This window comes from Delphinapterus leucas, chromosome X (assembly GCF_059928025.1).
Source record: "Delphinapterus leucas isolate spDelLeu-1000000601 "Yukka" chromosome X, BTC_Dleu_Yukka2, whole genome shotgun sequence".
NCBI classification, from domain to species: Eukaryota; Metazoa; Chordata; class Mammalia; order Artiodactyla; family Monodontidae; genus Delphinapterus; species Delphinapterus leucas.
In genome coordinates this window covers 40865742-40878316 of record NC_143150.1, presented here as the reverse complement: position 1 = coordinate 40878316, position 12575 = coordinate 40865742, and the positions used below count along the sequence as shown (strand labels likewise).

The 12575-nt window shown below is 45.0% G+C and overlaps 1 protein-coding gene across 1 annotated transcript; it reads left to right on the top strand.

Moving 5' to 3' along the window:
• Positions 1-2118: 2118 nt before the first annotated feature.
• Positions 2119-5610, top strand: LOC149744218 (uncharacterized). Its single transcript, XM_089904904.1, has 3 exons — positions 2119-3260; positions 3886-4105; positions 5404-5610. The coding sequence occupies exons 1-3, from the start codon at positions 2159-2161 to the stop codon at positions 5414-5416; spliced, it is 1335 nt and encodes a 444-aa protein (XP_089761030.1). The 5' UTR covers positions 2119-2158; the 3' UTR covers positions 5417-5610.
• The last annotated feature ends 6965 nt before the right edge of the window (positions 5611-12575 follow it).

Sequence of the window (12575 nt, the reverse complement as noted above, 5' to 3'; positions counted from 1 at the left end):
TAACATGATTTGCAAATATTTTCTTCTGCTTCACAGGTCAGTTGCCTTATCATTTTGTTAATTATTTCCTTTGCTGTGCAGAAGCTTTTTAGTTTGATGTAGTCCACTTGTTTAGTTTTGTTTTTGTTGCCTTTGTTTTGGTGTCATTTCAAAAAAAAATCATTGCCATAACCTATGTCAAGGAGCTTACCCCTGTGTTTTCCTCTAGGAGTTTTACAGATTCAGGCCTTACGTTTAAGTCTTTAATCCATTTTGAGTTCATTTTGGGGTATGGTGTAAGATAAGGGTCCAACATAGTATCTTTGCCCGTGGATATCCAGTTTTCCCAGCACCATTTATTGAAGAGACTATCCTGTCCTCATTGTGTGTTCTTGGAGCTCTTGTCAAATAGTTGAGCATGTATGTTACAGCTAACACCCAGTCTTGCTTCTGTGCCCAGCGACAGTAGTAAATGGGATTAGCATAAAATAGTTGTCGATTGCTTCCTCGTTTTCAGCATTCGTTACCCTTGACCACTCGGCTAAGTGGGGCTGAGTACAACAAAAAGTCTCGGACTGGGCTTCCCTGGTGGTGCAGTGGTTGAGAGTCCGCCTGCCGATGCAGGGGACACGGGTTCGTGCCCCGGTCTGGGAGGATCCCACATGCCGCGGAGCGGCTGGGCCCGTGAGCCATGGCCGCTGAGCCTGCACGTCCAGAGCCTGTGCTCCGTGGCGGGAGAGGCCACAATAGTGAGAGGCCCGTGTACCGCAAAAGAAAAAAAAAGTCTTGGACTGTTGAGCGAGAAATGATTCTAGGAAGCCTGTCCTGTTAACGTCTGCCATGCTGTATTAGTCTGCTAAGGCTGCCCTAATAAAATGCCATAGGCTGGGCAGCTTAAACAGGACATTTATTTATTTCCTACAGTTCTGGAGGCTAGGAAGCCCAAGGTCAGGGTGCCAGCATGGTGGAGTTCTTGGTGAGGGCCCTCGTTTTGGCTTGAAAATAGCCGCCTTCTTCCTGTGGCTTCACGTTGGGGTGGTGGGCGGAGAGCACCATCTATGGTCTCTTCCTGTAAGGGCAGTAATCCCAATGTGTGGACCCCAGCCTCCTGACCTTCACAACTGAATGACCTACCAAAGACCCAGTCTCCAAATACCATCTCCTGGGGGCGGGGTGGGGTGGGGGATGGGCTTCATCGTATGAATTTGGGAGGCAGGGGGTGTACACAATCCAGTGCAGAGCAGGTGCTCAGTCTTTAAAACAAGTATCTCTCGCTGTGTGTGTGTCTCTGTCTCTGTGTGTCTCTGTCTCTCTCTCTCTTCCCTCTCTCTCTCTGTCTTCATTTCTTGGAGGCTGCAAGTGAATTGGGGAGCCCTGATGAAACACTGTCCAGCTCCTGTCTTTACTGCTTCTTCCACTTTCCATTCTCACTGCATCCATATCGACTTTGAATGTCCTTTTCTAAGTAGCCTTAACAGCATTAAAACCTCCAAATTCTCTTGCTCTCTCTTGTGGGAGGTTTTAAGCGTTGCTGGGATTTGATCTATACACCTCTCTCTCTCTCGTTTTTGAACTAAGTGTGTCTCTATCAGCGTGAGCTGCCCCAGGGTGGCAGTTGTGGAACACATGCAGGTTCCCATACCCCAGGGCGCCGCCCTTTAGGGACATTGTAGTTTTGCGCTTGCAGTGGTGGAATGAAAAGGAAGGGATTCCTGTGCACTCACAGAGGCTCAGGGTGAGCTGGGCCTTTAAGGCCTCCAGGGAAGCTGAAGACCTTGATCACTCATTGGACGGTGGGGCTGTCAATCCTTGGCTGCTGGCAAATGAGCTTCGAGCCGGCGGTGGAGGAAGTGGTCCTTCGTTGACCCTTCTAAAGTCCGCCTGCCGTCACCAGCCAGTCAGGCTCTTTCCCGCCCTGTGGCCCTGCGCAGCCTCCTCGTCCCAGTCTCGCTGGGGCGCTCCGTGGGCAGGCCGTCTGCCCTTCCTGTAGCAGGGCCCCCAGAGGTATCTTCACTGAATCCTGTCCCCTATGTAGCCGGCTTCTCTGCAGCCCCCACCCCGTCCCAGAGGTCCCGCCGCCAACAGCGTCCTCTCCCTCAGCGATACTCATCCCGGCTTCCGCCATTTTCCCCACGGTGGTCACTGCAGCCCGATCCGTGTCTGTCGCATCCCTCCTGCCATGTCTGCCACAGAGGAGCACGGGCTAATCCCAGGTGGCCAGGACGGAGCTGGTGGCGGGGCGGGTGGTGACCCCAGTCCCCTCGGGGTCCTTGCATCCCCTTCGGGAGGGATGGATGAAGTCGAGGGGGCTGCGGCCCTTCTGGCCTCCCTGAGGCCCTCCAGAGCCCTTGGCGGGGAGGATGGTGGGCAGGAGGCCACGCAGGCCACAGTGGAAGAAGACTGGGATATAGAGCTGGTGGAGGAGGAGGAGGAGGAAGAGGAAGAGACGGAGGAGGAGGAGGAGGAGGAAATGAAGATGGAGGAAGACATGGAGAAAGAGATGGAGGGGATGGAGGAGACGGAGGAGGAGGAGGAGGAGGAGGAAGAGTTTGAATTAGACATCGAGGACCAAGAGGAGGATGAGTACCAGTCAGAAGAAGGGGACGAAACTGAGGAGGAGGAGGAGGAAGAGACAGAGAAGGAGGAGGAAGAGACGGAAGAGGAAGAGGAGGAGATGCAGATGGAGGAAGACACGGAACAAGAGATGGAGGGGATGGAGAGGACGGAGGAGCAGAAGGAGGAAGAGTTTAAATTAGACATCGAGGACCAGGAGGAGGATGTGTACCAGTCAGAAGAGGGGGACAAAACTGCGGAGGAGGTCGAGGAGGACAAAGAGACAGAAGAGGAGGACGAGATTGTGCAGGAGGGCGCGGGAGCGGTCGCGGGCCACGGGGCCTCTGCGGCGTGTTCTAAGTCCCTGCTCCGGGATGTGGTCCATTGCCATCCGAAGCCCAGGCACTACAACTACCGTGTCCTGGTCGACCCCAACACTGGCTGCGTGATGGTCAGGCGCCGCTGCCGATGGCCCTCGGACCCTGCAGCGGATGCCGCGCCTCCTCAGGGGCAGGAAGACCTGGGAGAAGCAGGTGAGATCTGGCGAAGCGAGTACCAGGCAGAGGGCACCCTGCCCTGGGAGCTGTGGGAACCTGCAGAGGGGGCGGCATCCCAGAAGGCAGAGGAGCCGGCAGCGGAGGCCGTGTTCTGGGCGGGCGAGGTCCTGGCTGATGCCTCCGAGTCCTGGGAGGCTGGGGCGTGTGGACCCGGTGACGGGGCCGAAGCTGGCGAGGGGCGGCCCAGGCCTCAGGCCCTTGCAGCCCCTGCTGGGGCATCGGCCGCAAAGGCAGGCTGCGCTCAGCGCTGGCCTCTGGCAGTTAGGCAGCGGGTCAAAGCTTTCAAAAACCTTCAGGCACGATATGCACAAGTAGAAGCCCAATTCTCTAAAGACCTTTAGGATCTTGAGAAAAAGTATGCTGCCTTCAACCACCCGAGGGGCAAACAAATGGCATACCTCACTTTTGGCTGACGGGCTTCTAAAAATGTAAAGATTCTCAGTAGGATGACCTGAGAAAATGATGAAACGGCACAGGGGCACTTTTCAGTGGTTGAGGAATCAATGAGCTTCGCGGTAGAATTTGTCTTTAAATGGGGTGAACATTTTCCAGTGACGTTCTGGCAGAAACATACAAACATGCTCTCAGGATCAGACGATTTCAATCCCTTCTCCAAAGGGCCAGAAATAATCAGCAGCAGTGTGTGAGATCTGCTGGAAAGAGGGGGAACGTGTTGTGAAAACTGTCAAGCAGCAGAAGTGCGAGGGCCGTGGAAGTGTTGTATCAACCAGTAGGAGCATGGCCAGCTATTCTTTTTACTTATTTATTTATTTTCTGACATATTTCTCTTCTCCAGATCCTCCCGAGGGCAGAGAACTAGATTCTGCTGCTGATTTTAAATCGGGAAATGTTGTCCACCACCTTGTGATGCCAAAGTCCGTATCATTCGACACTAAAGAAGAGAGTGAACATCAGTATGAAAGTGCTGATGAAGAGAAAGAGGATGGAAATGAGGAACCAGAAGAAGGACCCAAACTGGATATGGTCTCAGCAGAGGGCAGCTCTGGAGAATACAGGTATTATTGTATAGTGCAAGCATTCCTGACATATACCTGTTACTAACAGCTTTATGTTTTGTTTTGTTTACATCCTTAATCTACTTTTTATCTTTTTAACATCTTTATTGGAGTATAATTGCTTTACAGTGGTGTGTTAGTTTCTGCTTTATAACAAAGTGAATCAGCTCTAGTATACCTATATCCCCATTTCTCTTCCCTCTTGCATCTCCCTCCCACCCTCCCTATCCCACCACTCTAGGTGGTCACAGAGGTCCGAGCTGATCTCCCTGTGCTATGCATCTGCTTCCCACTAGCTATCTATCATGTTTTTCATAGTTTTTGTAAAGTAAATAAGAAAAAATTGATGAAGTTTAATTTTGGAAAAACAGTTCAATGTTAACAATGTACTTGTATTCTAGATGGTACAGAAGGAAGTGTGTTCTGAAATGTATTTCATTTACAGCCACAAGTCCTTTGTCCTGTAGCCTTAAGACTACTACAGATGGGAAATTTATCAGACCTGGAAATAGAGACCTATATTTTTTTAGAGGTCTAAAATATAGAGACCTATATATTTAGAGAGTGGCCACGAGGAGAAGCAGCTAAAGCGACCAAGCTGTGCACTGGCTGAACCTTCATCACCTGGCCACAGAAATGGAGTCTCTTGGCATAACAATGCCTTTGAGAAGGTGACTGCTTACAAAGTAGTAAAAAGTTAAGGATTTCAAATAAGACTGCATTTCATGAGTAATTCATAAATATTACTTCAATTTAGATTTTTTATTCAAAAGAAAAGAAAATTAGCCATAGTAAGATTATTGGCTATCACTGAGTTGGTAATTCAATCTTAGTTTCTCTTTCTTCTACCCATTCATCTTTTCCTTTCTCTCTCATCTCTCTCTCTCTCTCGCAGTATCACACTCTTTCTTTCTCCCTTTCTCAATTTTTGCACCTGCGGATGTTTGATAACAGCCTCTTTCTCATTTTACAGATACGGAAACCGGAGGTCTGGGAATATAAGGGATTTATGATTTGTGTAAGGAGCATAGGCTCTTAAGGTGGAAAGACATTTAAATCACAGAGTGGCCTTTCAAGAACAAAAACTAGCATTTATAGTGGTGGGCAAGAGATAGATGAGGTTGGTGTGATGAAATGATGTGCACCCTGACAACCAAGGTTCTGGGTTACACGAAGAAAACGTTTTGTTTTCTCCTTGGAGAGCCAACAGATATTCATAGTATTGACTCCTATTTAGAAAGTCCCTGGTGCATGTTATTGGTGTACAATTGTTAATTGACTCCTATCTCATCCTACAGTTGGAAGGCATAAAAAGAAGTGGACAGCGAAAGAAAAGACGAATTTGTTCTTCACGGATTTTCTAGTTTTCATTAGCCCACAATACAAATGTTGTTTCAAAATTCAACATCCCAAAATGATATTAACTGACATCTGACTTTATTCTTACCTTTGAGAGATAAATTTGACAGTATTGTTCACATTGAAAATAAAAGCTTGTTTGACATGAATAAGCTGCAGAGTTCGGTTTTTTTTACATAAATAGCACTGACTCCAATGTATCTTGGTTCTATTTATTTCGGCCCACCTTACTGTCATTGAAAGGGATTTCTTTCAACTATTTGGTAAGCCTGTTTGACATCCTTTTATAGCAGCCTCAAATAAATTGAAATATTAGATTATAAACAACTTGTGTGGCAATAGAGATGGTGGCCCAGCCTCCAGTATATGTTATTGAAAGAAACTGATGGATGACCTAGCTTGCCTGGAGACCAGATGGTGCTAGTGGCCTGCCATGGAGCAGCAGCAGCAGCATCAGCTGGGAACGTGTTTGAAATGCAAATTCTCAGACCCTGCTCCAGACCTGCTGAATTGGATATTCTGAACGTAGGCTGCTAGCCCTCAGGTTTTAACAAGTCCTCCAAGTGCTACTGAAGCACACTAAAGTTTCAGAACCACTGCTTTAGAGCAATGGGGGAAACATTTAACTACACCCACAGTAGGACCAGCCTTAATTCACTGACTTGGTACTATTACAGGTAAACAACAGGATGGTGAGATCTGGACTGAGGAAGACACTAGAATTCTCAGGGGCCTGAGACACAAAGACCTCCCGGAGGGATGTGTTAGTTTCCTAGGCTTACCCTGACAAATTACCACAACGCAGGTGGATAAAGACAACCGAAATTTATTCTCTCACCGTTCTGGAGGCCAGAAGTCTGAGGTCAAGGTGTCGGCAGGGTTGGTTCCTTCTGGAGGCTCGGAGGAAGGATCTGTTCTATGCCTCTCTCCTAGTTGCTGGTGGTTGTTGTCAGTCCTTGGCATCATTCGGCTTGTATATGCACGATTCCAATCTCTCTCTTCATCTTTACATAGTGTTTTCCCCTGTGTCTCTGTTTCTGTGTTCTTTCTCTTCTTATAAGGACACCAGTCATATTGGATCAAGGGCCCACCCTAATCCAGTATGACCTCATCTGATCTTTATTACACCTGCAAATACCCTCTTTCCAAATAAGGTCACATTTACAGGTTCCGGGGGTCAAGACCTCAACATGTCTTTTGTGGGGACACAATTCAGCTTATAACAAGGGGCAAAGATTCAGTAGTGGAAGGGATGAATATATAAAGAAGAAACCTAGTTCCAAAACGATATAAGCATTATGATACCATGCACATATGAAGTTTAAAGACATGCAAAATTCCTAAGTTGATTATAGATACATCTATTTGTAGTAAAAGGCATACATAGGAGTAATGCATACATATGAAGTATGCAGAAAGGTGTGTATGAGAACAATAAACCTATTTAAGACTGGTTTAATCTATGGAAAAAGATGGAGAATTTAGTTGGGGAGAGGTACACTGGGTTTCAATTTTATTTGTAAGCTTATGTTTCTTAAGACGGCTGATGGTTGCATGGGTGTAGCATTTTCTGGGCCTTTGTCGAGGTCTGAAATATGTCCTAATTTAAAGAAAATTAAAAGAGGAAATGGGCCTAGTATCTGGAACCTCTTTAAGGGAAAAAAGTGAAGTGGTACTTGAGCAGAGCAGAGGATCAGAGAAGGGGAAGACCAGGAGTTTGAGGGTAGAAGGCCTTATTTCTATATTTAGTTAAGGCTGCTTGAGAGCTTGCTAGTTAGTATCAATACCGTTTTCTATTTTCTATGCTAGTTCCTCACGTATGCAGTGTATATTAACATTATTTATTTATGTGTGTATCTCCCCAGCTCCCTAAAGTGTGAGCTTCTGACTTGTTCGGAACGTAAAGGCTTTTATTGATTTCTCTCTCCTAAAGCACTGTGTTTTCTTCTCTGTAGATGCTTGATAAAGGTCTGTTAAAGTGAAGTGAGTGTAAGGTGTCCACAGCCCTTTCCCCTGTCACAGGTGTTGATATTTAAAAATGCATTATCATGTAGTAACACAGAGTATTCCTCATGGCGAGAACAACAACAACAAAAGGCACAAGGCCTTTTATCACCATTGTTTAATGAAAGAACAGTCCAAGTAGAAATTTATCCATGTAGGGTCCCTGGAAAGTCCTCAAATTGGTTTGGTTCCGTATGCTTCATGCCATGCCAGCAGGGAGCGTGTGTGTGTATTTCTGTGTTAATATAGTTAGCGTATTAACTACAGTTAATAGTTAATATTAAAGGCCTTTACCTGGGCTGAAGAATTTTCGGAGGCTCACTTTATTATTTTTTTTTTTTGGCCACGTCGTGTGGCATGCAGGATATTAGATCCGCGAACCCGTGTCCCCTGCATTGGGAGCAGACTGTTAACCACTGGCCTGCCAGGGAAGTCCCGGGAGGTTCACTTTAGACAAACCCATGCACACTCTTTTTGAGATAAGCCTTTTTTGGTGCATGCTCGGAGTCCATGTCCCTGGCCCTTACCGAGCTCCAGTTACCTAGGGCCCTGAATTTACTCCCCAGGTGGCCCCATGTCCCAAGCCCCAAGAGGCATGTGTGTTCCTCTTCACTGCGTCTGTGCTTCTGAGGGCTGAGTGGCACTGTCAGTGTTATACTCTCAGGGCTGAGAGGTATCTACGAGGTGAAGGCTGCGTATCCAGGTAACAGGACAAGTGGGCTACGTTATCCACATGGATGCACCTGAAGCCTCTCATGTTGAGGGAGGAAGCTCAGGCTTGCTGCTCTGAGGGTTTGCTTTAGCTCTAGCATATCAGGCTTCTCTGAGTCTCTCAGAGACGGTCCCTAAATCAGGTCAGGGACAAATCCTGCATTTCCTGCTTCTCTGGGTGTTTGTGGGTGTTTCTGTATCCACATGTATAAAATATGTTTTCAGTGAGTCCTTCAGCCTTGAAAACTTTGTGCTTCTTCTAGGAAAAGACCTGTCTTGTCCCTCTCTGCCTCGTCCAGGAAAGGTTAGGGTATTCTGATATTTTCCTTGGTTATGGCCCCATCTTCTGAAAGGATTTGATCCAAAAACTCTCCTTTTATTCCACTACCCGAGAGGTGACCACTGGGAGAAAAACAGAGGGGCAGGGTGGGTGCCGGAGTTGGAAACAGTGTTCTGTCCCAGTTAGGGATATGCTAATGACACTAAAGTTAGTGATGAAGAATCACTTTTACTCTAAGCTGCCTAGTTTCAGATGCTTATAACTCCAAGGAATATAAATGAGTACACGTTTACAAGTCTAACAGGGCGGGATTCTCAGACAATGGTGTTTTGTGAAATGTGGTATTATCCAGTCCTGTGAATCACATCATATAGTAGGATCGGTTTTGAGGCATAAAATGTACATTTCTTAGAAGTCTGAGCAATGAATTATGTGTGTTTATAGATAAGGAATTGATTTCATCCCCAAATCTATGAAGAAAATGAGTTTAAAACGTTTCGAAGAGGTACCTGAAAGTTGGCTCTTCCCTCTCTCTCCCTGTCTGTCTCTTTCTCTCATCCAGTTATTTACTCTGCTGCCTTTCTCTCCGTTTTCCTGCCTTATTTTACACCGCATCACTTCCTGACAAATTATGAACTGTTTCATGTATACAGAAGATAATATAGCATATATGTAAGGTGTATCTTAATAATATAAAAACCTGTGTACTCACCACCAAGCTTGCGAACTAGAACACGGCTAATCCCTTGGAAGTCCACCTGTGCCCTTCCAGATTCCTCCCCTCATTCCTTCCCATTGGTAACCACGATCCTGAACTTTGTTAATAATTCACTTTTTTATACATTCACTGCAGAGGAATGTTCCTTTAAATAACGTTATTTCTTGTCCATTTTGGACGTCATGTAGATCTAATTATACTAGGCGTATTACTTATCTTGCTCTTTCTCTATCCCCCCAATTTTGTGTTTGTGATCTTTATCCATGTTGATGTGTGCAACTGTAGTAATCACTTTTCATTGCTGTATACTTATCCACCATATGAAAATTCCACAGTGTGTCTCTTTCCTGTTGATGGACATGTGGCTTGTTTCCAGTTTTATGCTTTTGCAAATTATTTTGCGATGAACTTTCTCATTATATCCCCCTATGCCCACATACAAGAGTTTCTCTAGTTTCTCAGTTGAGGGCAATTTTACACACTACCCCTCCGCCCCAACCTGGGAGACATTTGATAACGTCTCAAACCTTTTGGTTGTCGTAACTGAGGGTGTGCTACTGGCATATAGTGGGTGGAGGACAAGGATACTGCTAAACATCCTACAATGCACAGGACAGTTCTCTACAACCCAGAATTATCTTTTCCAAAATGTCAACAGTTGAGGAACCCGGATCTACAGTATAGGCCTAAACATGAAATTCCTGGGTCGTAGGGTCTGCCCACGTTCAACCTTACTAGGTAACACCAATTATCTTTCAAAACGGTTGTACTAGTTCATATTCCCCTCAGCAGAGGATGAGATTTCTATTTGTTCCACATTCTTGCCAACTCTTAGTATCATTACCTTCATTACTTCTTGCCTGAACTTTGCCCTAGTCTCCTAACCTCCTCCTACCTCCATATTTTTCCCCACAGATACATGCTTCATGTACTTGCTAAGTCAACCTTCCTAAAACCCAACTCTGGCCATGCCAGATTCCTGTAAGAAAATTTTGATGACTGTACTGCATACACAATAAACTTGGCATTTAAGACGCACACAAAAGGGCCCACTAGCTCTGTAGACCAAGTAATACCAACTTATTAGGTGGTATTCAAATAAGCCCTGCCCTTTCTCTGCTCTCTGCAGGATGTCTGTTGTTGAAGACTTACCCTTTCTTAAGTCTCTTCTACATTCATTTCTATGTCCATTAATTCAGCCAGTTATTAATTCTTTTTAATGTACTATTTGTCTCTCTCTGTCTCACTTAGTTCCCTTAACATAATACCCTCCAAGTCTATCCATGTTGCTGCCAATGGCAAAATTCTTTTTTTATGGCTGATTAGTATTCTATATATACATCACATCTTCTTTCTCCATTCATCTGTTGATGGACACAGATTGCTTCCATACACTGGCAACTGTAAATGACACAGCTATGAACATTGGGGTGCATGCATCTTTTTGAATTCGTGTTTTTGTTTTTTACAGATAGATGCCCAGGGATGGAATTGTGGGGTCGTATGGTAGTTCTGAAAACTACAAACTAAAACTATTTTTAGCTTCCTGAGAAATATCCATACTGTTTTCCACAGTGGCTGCAACTCTTTACACTCCTGCAAAACTGTGTGGGATGGTTCCCTTTTCTACACATCCTCACCAAAATTTGTTACGTGTGTCCTTTTGTGAGGTGATGTCTCATTGTGATTTTGATTTGCATTTCCCTGATGATTAGTGATGTTGAACATGTTTGCATGTGTCTATTGGCCACTTGCATTTCCCCAGAGACTGCAGTGGAGACTTCAATCTTAAGGCTACAAGAAGCCATCAAGGGGCTCTAATTTGGGAAGTAATTTGTGTTTTTGACATGTCACTCTGAAAGCAATGTGAAGAAAGGATCAGAGAGGAGCAAGAATGGAGTGCTCATTATAGCAGTGATTTATGTGAGAGATGCTGAAGTCCTAGACTAAGGTAGGGGTACTGGAAATACATGAAGAAGTGTATAGAACTGAAAGTCAACAGTTCATTGGTTATGGGTGATAACTCGATGTGGAGATACAGAAGGTGTTATTAGCGTAGAAGAATAAGCGGTGGTAGATGTATTGACCACTTAGTATGCCTGAGTGTGAGTAGGAGAAGAAGGAAAACATGAGAAACCCCAGGGAATTCCCTGGCGGTCCAGTGGTTAGGACTTGGCCGTGGCCGGGGGCCCGGGTTCCATCCCGGGTCTGGGAACTAAGATCCCAGCAAGCTGCGTGGCACAGCCATAAAAAAAATAATAATAGGGAGAAACCCCATACCAAATCAATGGTGACAGGAGGGAGAGACAGAAGAGGGAGAGTGCAGATGTGCAGAAAATAGAGAGGCCAAGGAATCGGAGGGCTCAGTGAGATAAAAGAGTACATGTAGAGAGAGTAGAAGAATGAGAGAGCAGCATGTCTAGGGGCTTGCGGTCCAACACTAGGATATTTTCATTTTAGATGTGAGAGGTAGAGTAGTTTAGGGTGAAGAATAAACCAGAGTGTGTCTGTGAGAGAGTTTGGCTAGTATGTTGTACAGATGTTCACTGGAATTGAGAATGTCCAATTGTTGAGTGATTGATGTGGAAGTTGGAGTCATCTGGACTGAGGGAGTTACAGAAGGTGGCGTAGCAGGATAGCTTAAACCTCAAGGATAAATGTTATGACTGTAGGGACTGATAGATACGTTAACAATGAGAGCTGGAGAATTTCACCCACCACTCTCAGAACGTGAAAGTCCAAGCAAACAGAAATAAGCAGTGATATCAAAGGCCTAAACACAATAATAAATTTGAGCTATTAGATAATATAAAACTTTATACCCAACAAACAGAGAACATAAATTCTTTTGAGCATATTGACCGTTTACAGAAATAGACCTTAAGAAGAAAAAGGAAGCCTCAATAAACTGCAAAGGATCACTAGTGTGAAATCTAGGCTCTCTGATCCTAATGCTTAACGCAGAGGTTAATAACACAGAGATAGCTTTAAAACACCCAAATGTTTGGAAACAAAATAGCATACTACCAACTAATCCTTGGATTGAAGGAAATCAAGAAATATTTAGAACTGAATAACGGGAATATTCAGTATCCCTCAAAGTTTAAGATATATTTACCCTAGACCCAGTAATACTACCACTAGGCGCTTCGCCTAGAGAACCCCATGCCCATGCAAACCAGATGACAAGGCCAAGGATGCCCAGAGCTGCATTGTTTGTAATAGTCCAAAAGTGGACACAACCCAAGTTCAGAAACTAGTTGGGTAGGTATATGAAGTGATATGTCCATCAGTGGAATGTCATACAGCAAAGGAAATGAACAAACTTGGCTACATACAAGTTGGATGAATCTTATGAATCAAGATAGCAAGCCAGAAAAAAAAATAGAAAAGAACAG

Bases quoted from the DNA above. Each gene is read 5' to 3' on its own strand.
- LOC149744218 (XM_089904904.1), top strand. From the start codon at position 2,159: ATGTCTGCCACAGAGGAGCACGGGCTAATCCCAGGTGGCCAGGACGGA. The intron at 3,261-3,885 runs GCGAGGGGCGGC...TCTCTTCTCCAG, and splicing joins CGGTGACGGGGCCGAAGCTG to ATCCTCCCGAGGGCAGAGAA.